The sequence below is a fragment of the Dromiciops gliroides genome, chromosome 1 (genome assembly GCF_019393635.1).
Source record: "Dromiciops gliroides isolate mDroGli1 chromosome 1, mDroGli1.pri, whole genome shotgun sequence".
Taxonomy (NCBI): Eukaryota; Metazoa; Chordata; class Mammalia; order Microbiotheria; family Microbiotheriidae; genus Dromiciops; species Dromiciops gliroides.
In genome coordinates, this window is record NC_057861.1 from 286,329,562 (window position 1) to 286,356,391 (window position 26,830).

The 26,830-nt window shown below is 38.0% G+C and overlaps 1 protein-coding gene across 5 annotated transcripts in view; it reads right to left on the minus strand.

Annotated features, from left to right (window-relative positions):
• JPH1 (junctophilin 1) overlaps positions 1 to 26,574 on the minus strand; it is a 114,939-nt gene extending 88,365 nt beyond the window's left edge. For all 5 annotated transcript variants that reach the window (XM_043975967.1, XM_043975968.1, XM_043975966.1 and 2 more), the window contains exons 1-2: positions 26,001 to 26,574; positions 16,019 to 16,775 (exon numbers count right to left, since the gene is read on the minus strand). In XM_043975967.1, coding sequence (XP_043831902.1) covers positions 16,019 to 16,775; positions 26,001 to 26,379 — 1,136 coding nt within the window. In that variant the 5' untranslated portion in view covers positions 26,380 to 26,574. The remainder of the gene's footprint in view (positions 1 to 16,018; positions 16,776 to 26,000) is intronic.
• Positions 26,575 to 26,830: the final 256 nt, after the last annotated feature.

The window sequence follows — 26,830 nt, forward strand, 5'->3', positions numbered from 1 at the left end:
ACATATAACAGCAACTTTAAAGAATAACCTTTGCATATGCTCACTAAAGGAGTACTGATTGTACTCATCTTTTCACACTTAACTACACACAGAAATAAACTGTCATCAATAGAATGTATTTAAAACACACACCTGTGTATGAAACCCACTATGAACCTGAGCATCACCAGGAATTTCAGACACATGAAAGGTACAACAATCACAGTTTTCTCAACTCTCCTTTACCTGAGTTTTCACCTCTTATTAGGCAAGCAATCCAATCTGTCTGAAGGGCTATCACTGGCACTGTTCTGAATACTACCTCAAGAAATAGGGTAGTCTCTATCCTCTGATAAAATCACTTGTAATTTGCTCAAACTATTCTGATTCCCTTTCTGCTTGTGGTGGGAATGTTAATAGTACAATGTCCAACAGATAATAGTCACCAACATATCTTAAAATACTGTCCCAACAAAAAAAGTTGGCAAAAATCTATTAATATGAAAGGTAACTCCAACATGACTCATAATAAAAGAAATGCAAATCAAAATTCTAAAATTTCACTCCACACTTAACAAATTAGTAAAGTTGACAAAAGAAGAAAGTGGTGAATGATGGAAGAACTGCAGGGAGACAGGCACATGAAATCTACTGTTGGTGAAGCTATGAATTAGTACAACTCTGCTAGAAAGAAATTTAGAATTATGCTATAAAAATAGCGACTAAAATATTCTTTCCTGTGACTCAAAGATTATACTGGCAGGCATACATCCTGAGGTCAAAGACAAAAAAAGACACCATATAAGCCAAGATATTCATTGCAGTACATTTGGTGCTATCCTAAGAAGAGAAAACAACACTGATGTCCATTGACTGGGAATTGGCTAAACAATTTGTGGTATATGAAAGTCATGGAATATCATACCATAAGAAATGATAACTGAAAAATTCAGCAGAAAAAAATTATACACAATTACTAAACATTCCAAATGGAAAGAATAAAACTGAACTCTCTATAATCAAAATAACCAAGCTTAACTCTGGTAGGGGCAGCTAATTGGCTCAGTGGATAGAGTGCTGGCTCTGGAGTCAGGAAGACATCTTCAAATATGGCCTCAGACACTTACTGGCTATATGGCTCTGGGCAATTCACTTAATCCTGTTTGCCTCAGTTGCCCATTTGTAAAATGGGCTGAAGAAGGAAATGTCAAACCACTCCAGTATCTTTGTCAAGAAAACCCCAAATGGGGTCAGGATAAATCAGACACAACTGAAAAAATGACTGAACAAAAGTCCTGGAGAAGAGTTGACAATGTCTCCCTCCCTTATTTGCAGAAGTGAGAGACCATGTGGAATGTGAAATACTGTATACATTGACACAATTTATGCATTTGTTACCTTAGTTAAACTGTTTCTTCCTACAAGGGATAGTTTTTTGGGGGATGGGAAGAGTGGAGGGATATATTAGGAAATGAAGATGGTATAAAAACAAAATATAAAATAAAAACTAGGTTCAGAAAGAAAACAAAATAACTTGGCAAGATTTGGTTCCCCTGCTTCACAGTAGTAGCAAGTTCGATTTGGATCCATAATGTATGCTGACTCAGTAAGGACTTTGAATGTTAGAAAGCCTGAATGATGAATAATAAATGAAAAATAAATTTAGCATATTAATCTTGCCAGGGATTTCTATTTACCTTTCCAAATTGCCTCCACATGTTAAATTATAATTATCAGTTAATTTTTTTTTAATGAAGGAAAAAGTTTATAACACAAAATAGCCTTTCAAAAAGATTTTTTAAAAAGCTCATCATGTTCCAGCTTAAAAAACCATAAGATTTTATCTTTTGTATAAGTTCTGGCTTGGCATATTTTTGTCCAGACTATTCTTTAATATTAAAATTATATTCTGAGGTCAAAAACATTAACTGGAAAAAAGTCATTACAGCTTTAGTAAGAAATTAAAGGAAAAACATCGATTCTTTTAAATTACAAATCTATAACAGTCACTCATATCAATTGTAATCTGTAGAGATTGCATAGCTGTTAAAGAAAGCAGATGTTGGCTGCCTCAATCCTGAACCACTGATTCCTTAGATATGTTCCCATTATGATAATCAGTGTTAACAAGATTGACTTAATTAAGGAAAAATGTATAAACTTTACCATTCATGATGAATATCATATATCATGGCAAAATGAATTATTAAAACCAAGGAATCAACCTCAAAACAGTGGTTTATATGTCTGACAAAACACAAATTAAAGCACCCACCACAAGATTAAACCTAGTGACCTGTATAAGGTCTCTAGTCAAAAAGAGAACTTTTTATTGGTTGTAATTGTAATTTCCTTTTGGCCACAACATATAACTGTTTATTTAAATTAATTCTAAGGCCATTTCAGTTAAAAGGTGAATTACAATGGAAAGTTGCGGAATTTTATAGTTTATAAATTCAGAGAAGAGCTACTTTATTACTCTCTTTCATATTTTGCCTCAGAGTCAAGCCTATAGTTGACTCTTTTTTTTTTTTTTTTAGTGAGGCAATTGGGGTTAAGTGACTTGCCCAGGGTCACACAGCTAGTAAGTGTTATGTGTCTGAGGCCGGATTTGAACTCAGGTACTCCTGACTCCAGGGCTGGTGCTCTATCCACTGCGCCACCTAGATGCCCCTTATAGTTGACTCTTGAGGAAAAATTGCTCTTCCCATAATTATCAGGCAATGATATTTATCTGAAAGAAGTCCATAGGAGTAACATAGTATAGAAGGATATTCTGAGAATGTAGGCCACCAACAACACTATCAGTAATCCGTGGATTCTGAAATAGAGATTCAACATGGAAAGGTAATCTGTGTCTGTGCTGTACACAAAGAGAATCATCTTCTGAGAATTTATGAAAATATGCTCTCTGATACATATGGGAAAGGGAGATAGCTTAGAGGTATCTAGATGATTAGAACACTGTGCCTGAAGTCAGGAAATTCAAATACTGCCTCAAATATATACTATCTGTCTGACTTACTAGTCAGTCATTTAACTTCTGTCTGACTCAGTTTCCTCAACTGTAAAATACAGATCATAATAATTACCTATTCAACAGGGTTGTTGAGAGGATAAAAAGAAAATATTTGTAAAAATGCCTAGCACAGTGCCCGCACATAGTAGGTGTTTAATAAATGCTTGTTCCGTTCCTTTATTCCTTTCCCCCTTAACACTTATTAGTTACCATTAACTGCTAATGAGTAAAAACTATTTGGAAGTAAAACCACAAAAGACTCATGTAGTTAGTAGTCCCTTGTAGCTTTTCCCTGTTTTGCAGTTTTCTTTATCCAAAAGGTAGCATTTATATTGATAAGACCCCAGTATAATAATCTGCTTCTCCCACAGTACTCTGCCTTGTCTCTTTGGAATTGTTATAACCTCAAGATTATCAGTCCTGCTTGAAAAAGGACCAATTTTAGGGGCAGCTAGGTGGCACAATGGATAAAGCACCGGCCCTGAATTCAGGAGGACCTGAGTTCAAATCTGGCCTCAGCCACTTGACACTAGCTGTGTGACCCTGGGCAATTCACTTAACCCTCGTTGCCCTGCAAAAAAAACAAAAATGAAAAAGAACCAATTTTGAGATTGTCAGTCTCAATTAGAAGGTATTTCAAAGGTCATATAGTCCAGGAGAGAGAAGAAATATCCTTGGACTGTGTAAAAAATAAAATATTGAACTTAATTTTCTCAATTCCTACTCCTTGTTAATAAACTAGAAAGAAAATCAGGATACATCCCTTGAGTGTTTGGTGTACTGTCACTATGCTGCTGCCTTCTAATGTGCCAAATGTATTAACTAAGATGCCTTAGGAAATAATTTGATTGGCCAGTGTGGATTGAAATCAAGGATAATCATAGAATCTTAGAGCTACAGGGGACCTAGTTCAACCCAACACTTTTTTTTTTCTTGTTTGTTTTTTGTTTTTATTTTGTAAGGCAATAAGGGTTAAGTGACTTGCTCAGGGGTCACACAGCTAGCAAGTATCAAGTGTTGGAGGTTAGATTTGAACTCAGGTTCTCCTGACTCCAAGGCCAGTCCCCTATACACTGTACCACCTAGGTGTCTCTCCCATCACTTTTTTTTTGGGGGGGGGCAGGGCAATGAGGGTTAAGTGACTTACCCAGGGTCACACAGCTAGTAAGTGTCAAGTGTCTGAGGTCAAATTTGAACTCAGGTCCTCCTGAATCCAGGGCCGGTGCTTTATCCACTGTGCCACCTAGCTGCCCCCATCTCCCATTACTCCTCTGTTCAACTTCTGTTTCCTCTGTTGGTTCTTCGTTCATGACATGTTCACTAACCAAAGGTATCTCACTAAATTCTATCCTTGGCCTTCTCTTTTCACTCTTTCTCACTTGATGTTGTGAATAGAGCTGGCACTGGAGCCAGGAGGACCTGAGTTCAAGTGTCCCATCTGATATATAACAGCTGTGTGAACTGGCCAAGTCAACTAACCTTTCAATGACTCCAAGCAATTCTTAGAAACCATAAATTGCAGAGTAGATGTGGATCTGCATTAGTAGAGTATTGCTTACTTAAGTAGTGGTACTTCCTACACTGATAAAATTGCAGATCTAATTAAAAAAACAAATGGAAATTAATGAAAGGATAGTACTATAATTTGAGTTTTATATGTTTTGAATATTAAGTGAAAAAATCCATACAAGGTAGAAACAGAGGGTTATATAGTAAAAGAATTTAAGGAGAGGGATCACCATCAAGTAACTTGAGCTTCTTAATTTTGGCTTCAATTTCTTGGTTGTTCTAGAGAAACTAATGTTGAAAAATAAGCACGTGGCCATATTGGTGAAGGAAAAGGCATTTTCCAGTTAAAGAAAGATGAATCTCATGGTTTTTTTGGTTTTGTTTTTGTTTTTTTTATCAGTAAGCTTGTTATATTTAAAGAGGGAAAGAGGAAGAATTATATCTAATCTGTCTTATTTGGACCATGTGAACATTTATTAAAATATGACTTTTGTTTATTCTATGCTATAGTTCTTTCCTTTTAATAATGGACCAACTGGCTATATAGGAGGCCAAGCATCTTATAGAATGAAATGAAGTACAGTGTAGTGACCAGAGCCTGGTTTCTAACTGATTCTATCACTGTCATCAGAAATCCTTAATTTTCTTGTGTCTCCAAGAACATGATTAAAACTAGTAACTATTAGGAAGACATGAAGAGAATTAAGTAGGAACTCTTGACTATAAAACACTATAATAATCTGTAATGACAACAATATGCAAAGAAACTTGTTTCACCATCAATATCTTTCTCTTTTTTTCTTTTTCTTTTTTTTTTGTCAGGCAATGAGGGTTAAGTGACTTGCCCAGGGTCACACAGCTAGTAAGTGTCAAGTGTCTGAGGCCAAATTTGAACTCAGGTCCTTCTGAATCCAGTGCTGGTGCTTTATCCACTATGCTACCTAGGTGCCCCTCACCATCAATATCTTCAAAAACTCTACCTATTTTCTCTCCCTTTTCAAATTAAAAAATGCTTAGTAAAACAACAGAAATCTAAAGACAGGGACACTGTATAAAACATTAAGTGGAAACCATAATAGTCTACATTTAAAAAAACCCACCCCTTCATACTCACTGATATAGACAATAATGTAAAGAATCTGGGAAGATAATTGAAGTGAAGAAAACAAGTCAAATATAAAAAGCTAAATGAAGGGAGGCTACTGAAATGTTGTAATATAATAAGAACAGCTTGGAGGTTGCTAAGACATTTGGATTTCTACATTTAGGTCTACATAATTAAAGCAAAGTGGAAGGCTACAGGACTAATCAATGCATTCAAGAGAGTCTAAATGGCCAATCCATTCAGAATTTCCTTCTCAACTGAGCCACCCTGCCTATATAAACAGTACTGTTTGTTTTTTTATTTCATTCTGTCTCTCTAGATGTAGCCTAAACAAGCAAAGTCAGAAGAGTTGAATAATGCACATGTAGCATTAAATTCTGTCAATAATTATAGCAGGGCTGGCTCTTTCAGTTGCTGTTAACATTGACCCGTGACAGTGATGGAGGAATTGATGCTCTGTGCCATCAGCTGTATTTAGAAAAATAACAAAAGAGTTCATATTGCCAGCCCTACATCCTTATTGTAGTTGGCAACTGTCCGAAGAGCAGAAGCAAGGAATGGTGAAGGATCAGGATAAAATGAACTGCCTTTTGGTCATAGTGGTTTGTCCTGTGATTAAACTTTTAAAACTACCAATCCATTTACAGCTTTCCTTGGAATTAATTGTGTGAATTAAACTTTAATCATTGTAGACTAAAGTGTAAATAGTGCAACATTTTTTTTTTCTGGATGATTTTTTAAAAGTTATTTTAAAAGAAATTCCGTGGGGGCAGCTAGGTTGGCGCAGTGGATAGAGCACCGTCCCTGGAGTCAGGAGTACCTGAGTTCAAATCTGGCCTCAGATACTTAACACTTACTAGCTGTGTGATCCTGGGCAAGTCACTTAACCCCAATTGCCTCACTAAAAAAAAAAGAAAAAGAAAGGGAGAGGAAATGTGGAATGTAAGCTGATGGGAATATGATCTAGTGAAACTTTTTTTTTGGCAGAATTTTATAATTTATAAGAAGATAAAGTTAGAGAGGTAGAGGAAAAAATGGAAAGAGAAATGAGGGTGATGCAGGAAAGACATGACAAAAAAAATCAACGGCTTGAAAAGTCAAATTGGCCAAATGGAAAAGGAGGTACAAAAGCTCTCTGATGAAAATAATTGCCTAAGAATTAGGATTGAACAAATGGAAGCCAGTGACTTTATGAGAAACCAAGACACAATAAAGCAAATCCAAATGAATAAAAAATAGAGGGCAATGTGAAATATCTTCTGGGGAAAACTGCTGACCTGGAAAATAGGTTCAGGAAAGATAATTTGAAAATTATTGGTCTACCTGAAAAATCATGATCAAGAGCTTAGACATCATCTTCTAAGATATTCTCAGAGAAAAATGCCCTGAAATTCTAGAAGAAGCAGCTAAAATAGAAATTGAAAGAATCCACCAATCACCTCCAGAAAGAGATCCCAAAAGGAAAACTCCTAAGAATATTATCGCCAAATTCCAGAGCTCTCAGGTCAAGGAGAAAATATTGAAAGCTGCCAAAAATAAAGAATTCAAGTACTGTGGAGCCCCAGTCAGGATAGCACAAGATCCAGCAGCTTCTACATTAAAGGACCAGAGGGCATGGAATATGATATTCCAAAGGGCAAAGGAAATGGGATTACAACCAAGAATCACCTACCCAGCAAAACTCAGCATTATCTTTCAGTGGAAAAAATGAGACTTTAATGAAAAAGAAGACTTCCAGATATTTGTGATGAAAAGACCTGAACTGAATGGCAAATTTGACTTTCAAATACAAGACCCTAGAGAACCATAAAAAACTGGAGCTGGGGGACATACCTGGGGTCATACAGTGGGCGACTGTCTTGTGTCTGAGGCTGGGTTTTGGCTGGGATCCCCCTGGGTCCAGGGGTGATGATTTGTCCACTGTGTCACTTATCTGGATGATAACATCTTTAGGATTAAATTGAGGGGTAAAGGGAATTCAGTGGGGGAGGGGGAGGGCAGAAGCAAAATCCTACATGAAAGTAACAGGAAAAGGCTTATGGAGTTGGGGAAGAGGTGGGAGAGGAGCAAGGCAGTAAATGAATTTTACACTCATCAGAAAAGGCTCAAAGATCTTAAACTCATCAGAGCTGCCTCAAGGAGGGACTAACAGACACACCCAACTGGGTAGAGTAATCTGTTTAATCTGGGCAATAAATGAGCCTAACACTCATCAGAATTGGCTCAAAGACCTCAATCTCATTAGAATTGACTCAAGGAGGGAATAATGTACACACTCAATTGGGTGGAGTAATCTCTCTAACCCTGCAGGAAAATAGGAGGGGAAAGGGATAAAGAGAGAGGGACAAAAGAAGGGCAGAGTGGGGGAGGGGACAGACAGAAGCAAATCCCTTTTGAAGAGTGATAGGATGGAAGAAGATAGATAATAGAATAAATATCATGGGGCAGGGAATAGGATGGAAGGGAAACAGTTAACAATAGTAATCATGAAAAAGAGAAAAGGGGGAAAAATTATACAAAAAATATTTATAGCAATTCTTGGTGGAAGCTAAGAATTGAGAATCAAGGGAATGTCCATCAATTGAGGAATGATGGGAAAAGCTGTGTTATATGATTGTACTGGAATGGACTTGTGCTACAGGAAATGACAAACAAGATGATCCCTGAACAACCTGGAAAGACTAATGAACATTGATGTAAAGTGAAGTGAGCAGAGCTGGGAGGACATTGTGTGTAGTGACAGCAGTACTGTTCAATGAGCAATTGTGAATGACTTAACTACTCTCAGCAGTGCAATGATCCAAGACAATCCCAAGGAACTAATGAGGAAGCTTACTATGCACCCCTATAGAAAGAACTGATAAAAAGAACACTTGTGGATTGTATATATATAACCTGATTGCGATCTTGTGAAGGGGGGAGGAAAGGGAGGGAGGGAGGGAGAAAAATTTGGAACTCTAAACCTTATGAAAATGAATGTTGAAAACTACCCTTACATGTAACTGGAAAATAAAATAAATGTTTGTTGCTGAAAAAAACAAAAACCTTGGAGTGCAAGGGAGGTCATGTCTAAAATATCTTTTAGATACAACCACTGGCTGAACTGTAAAATAGAAATTAATCAATAACTGCTAATTGATTTCCTTCTATCTTACTGAGAGAATGACCTAGTGGTTTAATCAGTGGGAAAGTAGATAGAGTGTGGTTTCTAACTCTGATTGTCACTATGTCATATGAAGTCCTTAATCTTTTTGAGCCTTAAAAAAAACCCACAAATTCAAATTAATAGCCATTAGAGGAGCAGGGAAAGAACTAGAAATTCTGACTCTATAAAATGCTATAATAATACATAATGACAATAATGTACATAGGATCTTTTTCCCCAAGCAATATTTTCAGAAATTCTAGCAGGAATTTTTTTCCCTTTCTCTTTTTGTATTAAGAAAGCAATAGAAAAAAAAAAGAAAGAAATCAATAGGAGGGGGCAGCTAGGTGGTGCAATGGATAAAGCACTGGCCCTGGATTCAGGAGGACCTGAGTTCAAATCCGACCTCAGACACTTGACACTTACTAGCTGTGTTACCCTGGGCAAATCTCTTAATCCTCATTGCCCCACAAAACCAACACAAAACCAAAACAAAACAAAAAAGCCATAGGAAAAATGAAGAAATATCAAGGCTGTGACACTGCACAGAAAAATTGAACAGAAATCATAATAGCTAACATAAAAAAAAATACCATTCCTTCATAATTGTTGTATATGAAAAAGGCAAATTATCTGGGAGAGAATGGAAATGAAGAAGAGGAGTCAAATATAACAAGATCAATAAAGTTTTTAAATGTCCAGAGTTAATCTTTAAAAAGTATTTTAATGGAAGACTTATATGGGAGGGGTGGAGCCAAGATGGCGGAGGAGAGGCTGTGACTCCCACAAGCTCCAGATAAACCCGTCCATTCACGCCCAAATAATGCGGTAAAAATCAAAACCCAGAACAGCCTAATGCACATAAGAACAGAGTGAGACTGTTTCTCCGCAAAAGAGGGCGATTCTGATCACCTACTGATCAGGCTGAACAGCTCAGCGTGGTCCGGACCCAGCCAGGGACAGTGCCTCCAACACGTCAGAGTCTTCAGCACCAGCAGCTTCTGAGGCTCCGATCACGGACTGGTGAGGGGGTTCGGAGGTAGGCTGGGGTGAAGTGGAGGCAGTATCTGCTGGAGTTGGGGCAAAGCGCCCTGGGTCTGAACCGGTGGGCTGAATCGAGTGGTGGTGGCCCAGTGGGGGAGGGGTAAAAGCACGCCAAGCTTCTGACCATAGAGAATCAGAGTTCAATCAGACTTCTGTTTCCGGGTCAAAGAGAAAGCAGCTGTGATTACTCACAAGCCAGGCAGGCTGAGAAGAAGCCCAATCACCCCCTGGGCCACGCTGTAGCACGAACAGTGTGTCCGGGAAGCAGTGCTACACTTTAAGGAGTAAAAAGCCAAGAAACAGTAAGCCAGGATGAGTAGGCAGAGAAAGCAGAAGACCATCGAAAACTTCTTTGGGGGAAAGGTAGACCACAATACATCCTCAGAAGAAGAAGATAATAATAGGGTCAAAGCTCCAACATCCAAAGCTTCCAAGAAAAATACGAACTGGTCTCAGGCCATGGAAGCTCTCAAAAGGGACTTTGAAGAGAAAGTAGGAGAGATAGAACGAAGATGTAGAGAAAGAGAGGAAGGAATGGAAAGAGAAATGAGAGCAATGCAGGAGAGTCATGAGAAAAAAGTCAACAGTTTGAAAAGCCAAATGGAAAAGGAGATTAAAAAACTGTCGGCTGAAAATAATTGCCTAAGAATTAGGATTGAACAAATGGAAGCTAGTGAGCTTATGAGAAACCAAGACACAGTAAAGCAAATCCAATTGAATGAAAAAATAGAAGGCAATGTGAAATATCTCCTTGGAAAAACAGCTGACCTAGAAAATAAATCTAGGAGAGATAATTTGAAAATCATTGGACTACCTGAAAACCATGACCAAAACAAGAGTTTAGACACCATCCTCCAAGAGATTGTGAGGGAAAATTGCCCTGATATTCTAGAAGCAGAAGCTAAAATAGAAATTGAAAGAATCCACCGATCACCTCCTGAAAGAGATCCCAAAAGGAAAACCTCCAGGAATATTATAGCCAAATTCCAGAACTCCCAGGTCAAGGAGAAAATATTGCAAGCAGCTAGAAAAAAGGAATTTAAATACTGTGGAGCTCCAATAAGGATAAAGCAAGATCTAGCAGCTTCTACATTAAAGGACCGGAGGGCATGGAATATGATATTCCAGAGGGCAAAGGAACTGGGACTACAGCCAAAAATCACATACCCAGCAAAACTAAGCATCATCTTTCAGAGGCAAACATGGAACTTCAAGGAGAAAGAAGACTTTCAGGCATTTGTTATGAAAAGACCTGAACTGAATAGAAAATTTGACTTTCAAATACAACACCCTGGAGAAGCATAAAAAGATAAACAGGAAAAAGACTTCATGAGGGATATTAAAAGATCAAACTGTTAACATTCCTATATGGGAAGATAATACAGAGGACACAGGTCTGAACTGAATACGAAGGGAAGTTATGTTTTGTTCTTTGTGGGGTGTCTTATGTATGGGGCCGGATTTGGGCTTGGGGCCTCCTGGGTCCAGGGCTGGTGCATTGTCCACTGTGCCATCTAACTAACCCATAATGACATCCTTAAAATAGGGTTGAGGTGTAGGAGAAATAGACTGGGGGAGGGGGAAGGGGAACGATTGTCTGGGGAGAGGTTGTTCATATGAAGGAAACAAGAAAAAAGCTTATGGAGGGGAGGGGAAGAGGGGGAAGGAATTGGGGAGTGTTTGAACCTTAATATCATCAGAATTGACTCAAAGAAGGACTAACATACATACTCAAGTGGGTATAGTAATATATTTTGCCCTGAGGGAGGGGAGGGAGATAAGGGGGGGGGAGGGGAAGGAGGGAAGGGCAGATTCTGGGAGAGAGTAGTAAAAAGCAAAATACTTTCAAGGAAGGTGAAGATGTTCTGCATAATGGCACAAGTATGAAATATTGAATTGCTTGATTTCATAGGGAGGGTTGAGGAGAGAGGGAGGAAGAAAATTTGGAACACAGAATTAGCTCAAAGACCTTAAACTCATCAGAGTTGACTCATGGAGGGAATAACATTCACACCCAGTTGGGAGGAGTAATCTATTTAACCTTACAGGAAAGTATGAGGGGAAGAGGATAAGGAAGGAAGGGTGAAAAAAAAGGGAGTGCAGAGTAGGGGAGGGGACAGTCAGAAGTAAAATACTTTTGAGGAGGAATAGTTTAAAAGAAGATGGAAAATAGAGTAAATATCATGGGAAGGGAATAGGATGGAGGGAAATAGTTATGATGACTTTGCTGGGCTAATACGAAGAAAATTCTTTGTCAAGTTTAAGGTACATTATTTAGGGTATGATGAACAGGATACTATTAGAAAAACCTGGAAAGACCTACATGAACTGAAGCAGAGTGAAATGCACTGTATACAAAATAACAGCAATAGTGTAAAATTATCTGCTGGGAAGCATGTGGTTATTTTCAGCAAGGCAATGGTCCAATATAACCCTGAAGGACTATGAAAATGGCAACCCATCTACAGAGAAAGAAGTGATAGTATCTGAAATAGATGGAAACACATTTTTTTTTCTTTTCTTTTTTTTCTTTTTTGGTGAGGCAATTGGGGGTGGGTGGCTTGCCCGGGATCATGTGGCTGGTGGGTGTTGGGTGTGTGGGGCCGGATTTGGGCTCGGTGCTCCTGTTTCCAGAGCCGGTGCTCTGTCTGCTGCACCACCTAGCTGCCCCTGGAAACACATTTTTTTAAAAAAATGTTTTTTCTCTTTGACAAAAAAAAAAAAAAAAAAAAAAAAAGACTTATATGAACTGATGCTGAATGAAGTGAGCAGAACCAGGAGAATATTGTACACAATAACAGCAACACTGTGTGCTGATCAACTGTGAAAGACTTAGCTCTTCTCAGTAATATAATGATCTAAGACAACTCCAAAAGACTCATGATAGAAAATGCTTTCCACATCCAGAAAGAGAACTATGGAGTCTGAATGCAGATGGAAGCATAAAGTTTTCACTTTTGTTGTTGTTTTTTCTTTCTTGTGGTTTTTTCCTTTTGTTCTGGTTCTTCTTTCATAACATGACTCGTGGAAATATGTTTGACATGATTGTACATATATGAACTATATCAGATTGCTTGCTATCTTGGGGAGAGGAGATGGAAGGGAAGGAGGGAAACATTTGGGACTCAAAATCTTACAAAAATGAATGTTGAAAGCTATCTTTATAAGTAATTGGAAAAATAAAATAATTTTAAGTGGGAAAAAAAAAAAAGTATTTTAATGGACAAAAGTATAAGGCCTTACACCAATTGTATCAAAGAAATAGAAATGGATTCCTATGGATTGCATGGCAACTTAGAATACCACAAACATTACTGATGTTGTTTTGTATTTTTATTAATTTTGTGAAACATTTTCCAATTATATTTAACCTAGTTCAGGCAGTACCAGGGAGTTTTGTGAGTTTGACACTTTTGCCTTTCCTTGAACCACAGGGGAGCATAAAATATGGGCTGAGAGTGTGAACAACAGTGTAGGAATATTTCTATTGGCTCTTTCTTTTTTCCTTAGGCCAATTATATATTTAGCTTAATCATGAGATAAAAACAGAATGAAATCACATTTTTTATCAATATAAAAGTTTTCACATGATAAGAACATTCTAAGTTTTCTCTTTTATAGGTAGAGTCAATGGGAATGCTTCACAAGAAGCATTGGCACACCCAGTACCCACTTTAAATATGACACCAAAGATCATCTAATAGTACAAAACACAGTTCTGTGCCCATCACTTCAAAAAGAACATCACTAAAAGCAATGCTGCCAAGAGTCCAGGCTGTAATTCCATAATATTTAGGAAAGCTGAAATAAGTAAATTACCATGGATCATTGATCTAATCTGACACAAGCTTTTATTATTTTTTGATCTATTTCCTCATGTAAGTTAATTTTCCCAAATTTAAGTTAATCATTTAAAGAAAAGAAATAGGATAAGGACATAACAAATCTTATAGCTAAATTCTATCCACATATATCTTTTCTATATACTGAACACTCACTGTTTCTAATATGTCATTTGGTACATGAGATGAAAATCAGGTGAAAGATTTCCAGGTGTGCAATTAAAGTAAAACTAAACATTAGGTTTAAAAAGAGATACAGAGGTAACAAAATCAAAAGTAATATGATGTAGATAATCTAGTTAAACTGGAAGCATCCATGGGTGAGTTAAGGAAGTAAGTACAATTTAACATATAAAACCAATATAAAATCTTATGTTAGCAGGAAAATTAAATGGCAAGCAAATATAAAAATAAAAAAGCAGGGAATTTGAGAAACTCTGAAGAAATGCCCTTGAGATACAGGGATTAGGGAAAAGCTCACCTCCATTGACAACCATGGCTGCTGCCCTAAAAATTTTTTTTCCTCCAGCTGCCACCAGCTAAATGTTAAGAAATCCTGACTGGTCCCTCTTTACTCTGACTCGGTATAAGAAAATGTAAGCTTATGATAATTACACTGGGAAAATAATGAGACATTTTCCAAACATGCTAGATTTGTTAATTCTCTTGTCCACCTTCTTAAAGTAAGCTCTTATAGATGACATTTTTATGGACTCATATGCACTATACCTAGTAAGTGTCACAGGTCTTTCCAGATCAAGTTTCCAGTATTTCACCCTACCACATCCTTTTAAACTTCTTCACTTTGAATATAACCTGGACGTCTCCTCAGCTATCACATTCTTTCCAACCATTTCCAGTGGTGTCCGTTTCTTCTTTGACTTCCCCACACTAAGAGAGTACCTAGAAAAGAGGTACTTATCCCTTCCTCCCCATTGCTATTTCCAGACCATTCCTCTAGCACAAACTCTTAATAACCTTTCCTCTTGAGATCCACATTGTTATTAACTATTGTTAATTTATGAAATTTATGTATCTCATTAAAGTTTTTAAAGCACTTTATATGCATTCTCTCATTTGAGTGACAACAATTTTATGAGATAAGTACTAAAAGTATCTGCCCCATTTCACATCAGTCCTACATTCAGTCTCTCTCTTCATTCCATCTCTTGTGGGGACTTAAATATTCATGTTGAAAATCCTTTAACAATCTGAACACAAAATTCCTCAGTGCTAATGATTGCTATATACACTTCAGGCATAGAAAGGTATAGTGACACCTTAGACCTTGTACCATTCCCCAGAACTGCAAAACCTCTAAGATCCAGAACTTTGAAATTCTTCATTCTCACCACAATCTTCTATTCATTCACCTCTTTCACTCTTTGACTTACATACATTCTTTAACACTACATGTATCCATCTTTTTCCTTGGCTCATCCCTATTTTCCCATTTTATCTTCCTTACACTTCATTTGTCCCCTTTATTCAGTTGTGCCCCAGTGATCTTCCACTTTAATTATATTACCCTAAAATCCTCTGTCCCGCTGTCCTACATATCTGGCCTTCAGATCCTCATCTCTAAGTAGTTCCTTCCATCGTATTTTTCTGTTCCTTCTTGGGGCTTTAGAATATCACAGAAAGAGAGAAAATCATGTAATGCAGCTGATGTCATCTGCCATAAATTTATGGCACAAAGCTTTGGGTGGGCCCCTAGCTGGTACTCAACAATCCAAATCTTTTTTCACTTTTCTCCAACTCTATTCTTATACCTATAGCAGACAACTTAGCCTTTTGTTTCACTGTGAAGACTGCCAGCCAACCTGGGTTCCTATCTTCCATTCTCCAAACCTTCTCAATATCAACCATTTTCTTCTCTATAAATGAAAGACAAGGTATCCTGTTTTTTCACTACTCTACAAAAGTAATTTTTACAGAGCTCTTTTTGGTTCAAGCTCCATCCTTAGACAGGAAAATGAAAATGGATGTTTGTATTTAGTACCTTCCTAAATAGATCAATATTGTGTTCCTGGAACATAAAATACTTGTTCCTTAGTGTAGTGTTTCAAATGTTCTGTGTTTGGCTGTGTTCCAAAGCGCATAGAAAGTTAATTTTTGGTGGCAGAACATAAAAGTAGAACCTGATTAAATTTCATCACTTCATCAATTGGTAATTTGGCAATTTAAAATAAGACAAAAACTAATTTCTGATATTCCCATTACTTGAGAATATTTATTTTTCTATCAATTTTTTACCTGTACTCAGTAGTTCTAGAGCCTTTTTGATGATGTACCTAGCAGAATCACAAATATAGCATGTGCTATTCTACTGGCTTATATATCCTAGTAAAATTTTTTATTTTGCTATTACATACCTTGAAGTTGCTATTTCCACTTTAGTTCTTGCCATAGCAGCTGCCCGTTGTGCACCCTCTATGGCCCGGTCCACCTTCTCCCTAGTTTTTGTGTTTCTTATTGGTATAAGCTGCTTCCTTATTCCACGGACCAGAACATTATTTTTATATTTTCCCTCTTCTTTAGAGCCATCAGGGAACACTGTACATCCGTATCCATGCCTCTTGTTATTGAGCCATTCTCCTTCATACTTCATCCCATTTGAGCGCTCACTAATGCCAAAACCATTTCGTTTGTCATTTTTCCATTCTCCCATGTAAGCTTCTGTTGTTGTAGCATCAACATGATCTTCCATTGGGTAATAATCACAATCGCCATCTCCAAAACTAATTGTTGAGTTGGCATCGCTGGAGCTAATTCTGCTCATAGCTGCATCACTGCGGACAGAGCTACGCTTACTTGAGATCGATGACTTGGATTCAGATTTTCTAAGTTTCATACTACCAAGGAGGGATCCTCTTCTAAATAAGCCTCCTTTTTTCTTACTAGTCATTAATTCAGCATCAGTATGGAAATTCAAGACAAACCCACCTCTTGTTCCAGCTGGGCTATCAGAGGTAATGTCATGGAGTACACTGCCATTGCTCTGCTCACTGCGTAGAGAAGCCAGAGATGTTCGAAGGGGTGAGCGGATCACAGTAGCCATACCATAGGGCACACTTTGGCGCACACCGTATCCATGCCGCATCCCTCCAGTCCACTGTCCCTGATAAGTACCTTTGAAAGACCAAAGCAAATAAACAAAGCACAGAATGAGTTAGTCTGGAAAAAAAGAAATGAAAATAAATTATCTATGGCCATGAAAAATTTTGCTAGATTTAGCAATAAGAGACAATACATACATGGGAGAAAAAAAACCCCACAAACAAACAACAAATGGGTAAATCCAGGCCTAGAGATAATTTAAAAAAATTTCATGTTAAAATATAACATCTACTATCTGGCCTACTTTGTAAAATTTTGTGATTTCAGATTTAAGTTTTAGTGCTTTAATTTTTTCTATTTTCAAGAACCTAGCAACTGCCTTTTCATATATAACTTTAAACTTGAGAGATGGCATAGAACGATGGATCCAGGGCTGGTCTAGTAGTCAGGAACATTTGGGATCAAATTCTCCCTCTAACAAATACCAGCAGCATGACCACTAGCAAATTGCCTAATCTCTCATTACTCCAGACAAATCTCTAATTCTGTAAATTACAGATTTGATAGATGGAGTTTCTATACTAGAAGGTCTCTATACTGAGGACTGCCTGCCTTAGGTTTAGAGGGAAATCACCAACTACAGAACAAAAACTGCTTTCAAATGATAAAGCTTTAAGTTTGAGAAACCAAAATCCCTTGAGAGAAGCAAGGGTGATGACAAGACAGGAAATATGTATTGTCTATGAATTGTATTATGTTAATAATTCAATTAGAAAGCAATTCCTTAAGATTAAACATGGATAACCAGATTAAGATTTCCCACAATGCTTTTGGGGCAGCTAAGTAAGTGGTGCAGTGGATGGAGTGATGGGACTGGATTCAGGAAGACTACTCTTCCTGCATTCAAATCTAGCCTCAGACACTAACTAGCTGTGTGACCCTGGGAAAGTCACTTAATCCTGTTTGTCTCAGTTTCCTCATCTGTAAAAAGTTGGAGAAGGAAATGGCAAACTACTCATATCTTGCCAAGAATACCCAAAATGGGGTTATAAAGGACAGGACTGAACAAAAACAAGCACAATGCTTTTGGACTTTTTTGGACAACTTCCAGCCCCACCCCCCAATCATGCCCCCAAGCCATCTTTTCCCTATCTAGCTTTTTTAAGTTTCCTTTTATATGTTGTTTTGATCGATTAAATTGTAGATTCCTTGAGACCAGGGACTTTTTTTTTTTAACTAGTATTTTTACCTCCAGAGCTTAGCACAGCACTAGGTTCATAGTAGGCACTTAAAGTTTATTGACCTGCTGACTGAGATGGCAACTAGTGGTTATCTTCGTCCCACCTTTTTCATTTTAGAGAAGAAACTTGCCTCAGAGAGGGGAAGAGATTTTCCCAAAGTCATGCAGGTAAGTCAGTGGCAGGGTTGGAACATGAACTCAGGTCCTCTGACTCCAAATCTGGCAATCTTGCTACTGTACTATGCACTGTATATGACAGAACAACTTAATAGTAAAAATGCTGGTGAATGAATTGGTTCTAGAACTATAGAACTCCAGCCCTAAATCAGATGATTGTTTTTATAACTGAAGTAACTAGGTGCCACAGTGGATAGAGCACAGGGCTTAGAGTCAGGAAGACTCATCTTTCTGAGTTCAAATCTGACCTCTGACACTAGCTATATGACCCTGGGCAAGTCACTTAACCCTGTTTGCCTCAGTTTCCTCATCTGTAAAATAAGCTAGAGAAGGAAATGACAAACCATTCCAGTATCTTTGCCAAGAAAAGTCCTGGAGAGTTGGACATAACTGAACAACAAAACCAAGTTTTGGAGCTTTTTTTTTTGGGGGGGGAGGGATGGTTAAAAGGTGAATCTATATTTATTATTTTATTGAGACATAGATATAAGGGCCCCCTTTAATTTTTGCTACAACATTTGTGCAAAATATATCTGGCGAATTGTGGGATTGTTTTGTTCCAGTGTGAGCAAGTTAAAGATTTAGTCTCCCTTAAGTTATAAAGAATTTCCCCTTCTGGTTAATAACACTTTTGGTTTGAGTTTCTCAAACATTGTCCTTCTAGATTTCATCTTAATTCTAGCATTTTTAGGATTTCCTTTACTGACTCTTCCTTTTTCCTCTAGTTTGTCAATCAAAATTCAGTACCAGGCTTCTTCAATTTTTCCTTTCATGTTTCATCTGTTTATTCCCATGGCTTCAAATACACTAGTACATAGCAACTCCCAGAAAATACCCCTGACCGCACCCTTTACTATCTATAGAGTATCCCCACTTGAAAGTAACTAACAATCCTCTCAAGTTAACAGATTGTCCTCTTTACCTAGTTTTGGTAACATTAGATAAAACACTTCCCTCTCATCCCCCATTCAAAGATCTACTAAAATTATTCTCTTATCCACTCCACCCATAATGCTTTTATCCTTGTGTGTTGGCCCTTAGAATTCACCTGAACTGTTCCAATAGCCTCCTGATCGATGTCCCTCTTTTCTCTTTGGTCCAAAGTGACATTCCTAAAGCACTGACAGATATGACCATGTCACTCCCCTACTAAATAAACTAGTATGTTAATACCTCTAGGAGCAAATAAAAATTCTTCTGTTTGGCATTTAGAGTCCTTGGAAATCTAGGTCTAGTCTACCTTTCCTTACTGCAAATCACTTCCTTTTGCACAGTTTACATTCCAGCCAGCCAGGCCTTCTAGCTATTCTACATTTCCAATTGCAAAGCCTTTAAATAGTCTCTTAAGTCTAGAATAAATACAGCCCTTCCTTTTCCACCTCCTAGCCAATTCAATCCCCTTTCTTCACAGTGGATAGGGCCTTCTTCCTTGGAAATTACTTTGTATATGTTTTGTATTTAGTTATATTTGTACATGTTTCCCTCCCCCATAAGCTCCTTGTGGGCAAGAACTGTTTCATTCTAGTGGCTAGCAGAAAACCCAGTACCTGGTGCATAGAAGGTATTTAATAAATATTTGTTGAATGTATGATATTATTCATTAATCTGTTCCAAACCTCTTATAGTTTTCTTTGTCATAAGCAGCAATTAAACAAAGTTTCCCTTTAAATCATACGCTTATTCAAATCTATTCAGAACAAACTATTAAATTATCCCACTTCCTAGTTCTCCTCTCCGGGCCTGTTACTGTCTTTCAAACATGTACACATGTTTTCTTCCTTTAATTCTCCCTTTAATTCTGATACAAGTCTATTTAATAACCTATTGCAGAATTATATATCCCATGTCCTTCTAATATCTATTCTAATTCCATCTCTTTGTGAGGCATTCAGAAATTATCTAAATAACATTCATTCATGTATATGTGTATATATTTAGATATTGGTTAAGATGTACTCTTGCACATGCTAATTTTCTTTCTTTCTTTCTTTCTTTTGCCAGGCAATGGGTGTTAAGTGACCTGCCCAGGGTCACACAGCTAGTAAGTGTCAAGTGTCTGAGGCCGGATTTGAACTCAGGTACTCCTGAATCCAGGGCCAGTGCTTTATTCACTGCTCCACCTAGCCGCCCCTGCACATGCTAATTTTCATCTAACTTATTCCTTTCATCTTACCTCCCCATTTAAGGATAGTGATTACTTTTTAATATAACACAAAATTCTTAGGTATCATGTGACCTAGATGTACTTAGCAAATATCTAATATTTTGCCTCATAGTTTTCAATCTTCTAAATAAATTTCCTCTGCAGAACAGAAAATAGACTATCCAAAATATAATTTACCTTAATTTCCCTATAAAATGCTCAATTCATTTGTGTATTTGACTCAATACTTAGTTACTGAAAATGCTCATTTCTACTTTTTCACCTGATTTAAAATTTAAAAATCATACATGTACATACTTCTAACCACTTAGATAATACAAAATAGTGTACCATTATGTCTAAAGTAAAGCAAAAAATATTTACTAATCACCATTACAAAACACAATACAGGAAGACAGATATTTAAGGCTTTAGCAATTTTGAAGTACTTTTGATGAGGTTTTTCTTTTTCAATATTGGGCTGTTATCTGAAATACTTTTAAATTCTTTGTTATTAATTTATAACCAAGGACTTTTATTTATGAAAATCAAAATGGGAGGTCTAAAGTATAACCCAATTGTAATATATATATTTTTTGGTTCTTAGAAGGAAACGGATACCCATGAGAATGTAAAAACCAGGGCAACTACTCTATTATCTGTGTGTTGATCAGAATCTTTTTTTTTTTTTTGCTAGCATGATGAAATAAATCAAAGGCAGCTCTTCTAAATAGGACAGAGAGAGCCTATACATGGAATACACTATCTCTTAAATTCTAGGACCTCACCCATCCACTCCCAAATAAAAAGTAAGGGATATTAGCTATTTTTAAAAAGACAATTCCAACCATATTACTCAACATAACTCTTAAATGTTATGTTTGTAGTCTGATATGAAGTTGACCTTTCTTTAGCTTTGTAACCATAGCATTATAAATGCTCTTTCTTAAATATTTAGTTAGACTCTCTTGTAATCCTAAGTGTAGACATTTATTCTGTCCCTGTTCTTGATAGTTAGTTAGACCATAGAATTCCAAGATGTTGTCTACTTCAATGACTGAATTTTTCATCTCATGCAGGAATGTGGCATGTATACGCAAATAACATCATGAAAATGATGTGCTGAGGTAAGCATTTGTATTATGAATTTTATCACTGGTGATAATGATTTAGAATTCACTATTTCATGCTATAGTTTTCTTTGAATGAGGGGCAAAATTATCTAGAAATGTTAACTCACAATTTTCCTTTGCTTGTGTACACAGTCTAAGAAGTCTAGGATGACAGTAAAACTTGAGCTATCTAGTGATCAAAAATATTTTAAAAACATAACATCCAGTTTGTGGTTCTTGAATAAGATGCATTGGAAACATGTAATTCCTATTCTAATTTATAACATTAAGAAGCAAAGCCATTTTTTACTAGAATAATTTCCAAAATGCTGCTAGATGTAATTATTTAAAAAAAATATTCAAAAGTGTTTTCAAACTCAATGCCAAAACTGCCACACACAAAACACACACACACACACACACACACACACACACACACAATGACAACAGATAGATAGATAGATAGATAGATAGATAGATAGATAGATAGATAGATAGATAGATAGATAGATGGATGGATGGATGGATGGATAGATGATAGATATAGCTATGGTTTGCTATTCAACTAAATTGCATACATTTACCTTATCAAAATTTTTTAATAATCTGGGCATACTTCAAGAAAGAAGAGCTACAACTAACAAGTGGAAATGTCTTGAGGCAACAACAGTAATTACAAGAATTAGGTTGTACTGGACTACTAGATAACTCTACTAACACACTTCACATCCTATGCAATGATATGTATAGAACATAGAAAAGTTGATGTCCAGAATTGATTTTTTAAAAGTTCCTTAGTGATACTTTGTGATGCATTTGATATTTATGATATAGTAAATGAAACTAGGAAAAAGAAAGGGCTTCTCTATTACTATTTTAGAAACAATTTTATGAGTATAGAAACACTTTCAGAAAAAATAATGATAATACAAATTATGTACAATACTGTTAGTTTAGCTGTTTCACTAAACATTTTCTAGTTTAAAGCATTCAAATTGTGTTCACTTGATCACGGAAAATATTTGGTTCAAAGTAACTTGTAATCAGTGAGATTGTAACCCTTCTCTGTTGCATATTTATGTGCTACAAATGAGTAGAAATAGCTTCTTGCAAGTTTTTCTCAACAGGAATGTTTTATGATGGATAGAAACCCAATGAAAAGACAATAATAAAATGTGGACAAGAAGCATTAAGGCAACTGGGCAGTGTGGTGCAGTGGAAAGAGCACTGGCTCTGGAGTTAGAGGAGCTGGGTTCATATCCCACCTCTGACCTGACTACCTGTGGGACTTTGAGCAAGTCAGTTTCCTCATATGTAAAGTTGAAGGGGTTGGACTACATTAGATGTCCTTGGGGGGAAGTCCCCTTTCAGTTCTTGATCCCTAATAGGTGACAGCCAGTAAGAGGACAACTAGGAAAAGGGTTGCTTTAAAATTAAGTAATTAATTAGTGAAATTTTATCCTATTTTTAATTAACATGTTGAGTTTTTAGAGAATATTTTCTATTTTAAGTAAAATGGCCTAGGTTTAACAACAGTCAAATATGTTGCTGCTTTTTAAGAAAAGTCATGAGATATTCTTCTTATGGAACTACTATAACATACAACATGTTACGGTGAAGAGAGCCCTGAATTTGGAATCAAAGATCTTCCTTGGAATCCAGGTTCTGCTACTTACTACCTGTATAACCATAGACAAATCACTTAACCTCTCAGATCTTCAGTTTCCTAATTTGTAGGATGAAGATGTTGGTGATAATGCTGTACCATAATGTCCCTTACTTCAAAAAAAAAAATCAAAATAACCACAGAGCTTAATGGAATTTATTGAGTGCTTACATGGTTGAAAGCACAAATGTAAGCATGTGCAAAGACAAAAGATAGCGGATATAGATCTACCGTCTGATGCTGTTTATAAATTATATTTCAAAGGATCTGAAAGGCTTTGAAGCATATTTTCAAGGCTGATAATATCTTGAGAGAACCTTGACAAATAGTATGTCAATACTCTTTACTTCAGACACACAGCTATTGTTTGTACACAGCAACAGTGGCTGTGGTAAGTATGTTGTTGGTGATAGATTATCTGTGTTCTCTCCTCTCTCCTTTTCTCTTGTTGCACTATGCTGAAGTAAAGTTTCAAGATATTGTGGTGTCTAAATATAACAATTGCAAAATTAAGATTAAAACATTAGATATTCCCAATGTACAAGGAGAGACTTTTAATAAAAAGCTACACTGGATACCTATTTGGGCTTCAAAATCATATTTAAATTTTCCTTCATTATTTATACTGTGCTTACTAGAAAATAAGACATATTTGGGCATCACAAATGGCTTAAACTTATGTATTATATAATGTACCTTAGTATCATCAACATAGTTTCACCAAGAGTAATTTAGTTTATATCTATGATTTTCGAAAATAAGCTATGGGAATTACACACTTCCCCCTCCTCCTCTCTCCAATCACCAAACTTTTTCACTTCCTTCTAAGAATTTTAATTATCAGAAAAAGCACAAGAAATAACTCAACAAATTTTAACAATGTATGAAAGGATGTTGGAATAATGAAATTACTTATTACATTTAGCAAATAAATTTCACATTCTATTTTAGAGCTTTGAATAGAAAACTGGTAATGGCTTAATTGGTATTTGAGCACCCATTTTCAGAGCTTGTACATCTAACTTTAAGCTTCTAATAAAGGCAACTAATAATAATAATAGCTAACATTTATATAGCAGTTTCTGTGACAGCCTAAGCACCTAACAATTTTTATCTTATTTGATCCTTATAACAACTCTGGCACGTACGTACTATTACTATGCCCATTTTACAAATGAGGAAACTGAAGCAAACAGGGGTTAGGTGACTTGCCCAGAGTCACAAGGCTAATAAGTGTCTGAGGCTGGATTTGAAATCTGGTATTCCTGACTCTAGGCCCTGTGCTCTCTCCATTGTACCACCTATATGCCTACCAACTGATTAATGCCATTTATAGGAACCACTACACCCTTCTTTCACACAACCTTCACTCAATACGTTGAAATAATTTAATAGCCCTAAATAACTACTATAACCTAAAATGTAAGGGTTGGGCATTTTATTTGAATTGCTAGTTTAACAGTACTGACATTCTCTTAAGACAAGTGACAACTCTATAAATGCTTTCATATAGCAAGTATAAATGATGCTGTAATGGGTTTGAGGTGCATTCATTGAAGTATTTTACAACTCTTAAGAGCTCTAAAGTCTTAGATATGACTTGGCCTCAACATAATTGAAACTGGTCATTTATATTATTCAGACTATATTATTTTAAATAAAGCATACAGGAGACATTTTTAGCTAAACTTTCTAATACAGACACAATTACTTGTATCTTAATGATTTAAATTTTTCTTAACTTGAATGATAAAGGAATAATTTTGCCAAGCAGGTTGTTTTACATCCATGTTAAACTAGGGTAAGTTTGCTTATTGCCTTCTATGGTGTTTAGGTTCCAACAACTAGAAAAAATATTAGTGATTTCACTGTTGGCATTCTGACTGAGTAATCTGAATTCTTTTTAACTCAGTCATGACAATGTAACCCCGGGCTAGGGACAGGGATATACAATTTTTCTACTTCTGAAATGTTATGTTTTATTTTATGTGCACTTGTTGACAAAGGCTTTAAAAAAACAAGGTAATTCCTACTTGGAGTTCTAGTCCAGCAATAAATTGTGCCAGTTAAAAAAAAAACTGATTTTAGAACTAAGTTTAAGTAATATCTGGGATCCCTTTCCCATCTCCACTAAACTGGAGGTGGTGGTTCAATTTCTCCTCTATGTTGCCTACAATAAGGCACAATGTATTCAATAAAGCATAATTCTCCGAGGCTCCCCTCCCCCATTACTGGATTCTGTTTCCCACTTCGAAGTGCTGTAAGTGAAATACTGTGTGAAGCCAGACCAGTCTGGGGAAGACTACAGGTCTCCAGAGCAATATGCTGGGCCTAGGAGACGCCAAGCCCTAGGGCTTTCAAGTGCGCCCGCTCGGATCTCTCTCCAGGAGAGTGCTTGGGAGAGGGTTTGGGACAGATCGGGAACGTAATGTGACAATCTCAAGTGACAGTCTCTTCCATATCAGCTCTCTGGGGCCAGAGCTCTAAGCGGGGGTGGAGGCTGGCCCTCCCGCCTTCCTCTTGGCAGTGAGGACCTGACGTTATGTCAGGTACATTCAAGCCACGTAACCCCAAGGAGTGGACACACCGCCTCCTCCGGGACCGAGGGAAGGACAGAAAGGTACACAGACTGTGATCCCAAGTGCACCAATCCCAAACAAAGGCAACTTTCCCCCCCTTTTTTCTTGGAGGACGAAGTGGGGGTGGCATGGCATTGTTAAGCAGTACAAGGAGGTCCAGGTGTTTGGGGCAGCTTTCCTGACACGTGTGTGTGTGTATGTGTGTGTGTGCGCCGAGCCCTCCCCACTTCCAGCCGCCTTAGTTGGCTCCGAGACTAGGAAAGGAAGTGCCAGTTGGTCTTACCCCATAGCACCTTTTGAGGACACACACACACGTACAGATGGACACAGACAGACATATATATATATACACAGTTTGCGCTTACCCGAGCGCAACTTACCTCCGTCCCCGTAGGTCTCCACGCCGTACCCGTCCTGTAGCCCGTTACTCCAAGTGCCCTCGTAGCGGGCGGGGGTGCAAAGGCTCTGCCGGACCCCATAGCGCCCCTTGAAGCCGTGCGACCACTCCCCCCGGTACATCCATTTGCCCTTCGTCTCCACGCCCAGCCCGTGGCGCTTGCCTTGTGCCCAGTAGCCCTGGTACGTGTTGCCGCTGGGCCAGGTGTAGCCACCTACCACCTCGAAACCGTGCGACCAGGAGCCCGAGTACTCGCCCTGCCCCTTGGGCCCCGTGCAGATTCCGTGCCCGTGCGCCTTGCCCTCCTCCCAGCCGCCGCAGTAGGTGCCGCCATCGTCGAAGTCGAACCTTCCTCCCGTCATTCAGGGGGCTGCCCGGGCGCGCTCCGCGCTGGGGCACGGACACCGGGGGCACTAGGAGCTGCAGGATGTACGCAGGGGCCGGGCGGGCTGGCGCGGGCGGGTGGGCGAGCCGACGACACCGCCCCGGACAGCTCGCGCTTCTTCAGTCCCCAGTCCGACGCTGCCCCCGTCCGCGCCGGTCTTCCCTCCTTTCCCCGCCACCACCTCCTCCTCCTCCTCCTGCCTCCGGCACCGCGGGCGTAGCCACCGCCACCGCCACCTCCTCTTCCTCCTCTTCTTCCTCCTCCTCCTCCTCCTCCTCCTCCTCCTCCTCCTCCTCCTCCTCCTCCTCCTCCTCCTCCTCTTCCCTAGCCACCTCCTCAGCCAGCGCTCAGCCCGAGAGGACAGCCAAGCCTCAAGAGCGGACCTTCAGCTGCTCTCCGCCCACGTGAGCCAGGGCACCGCCCCTCGT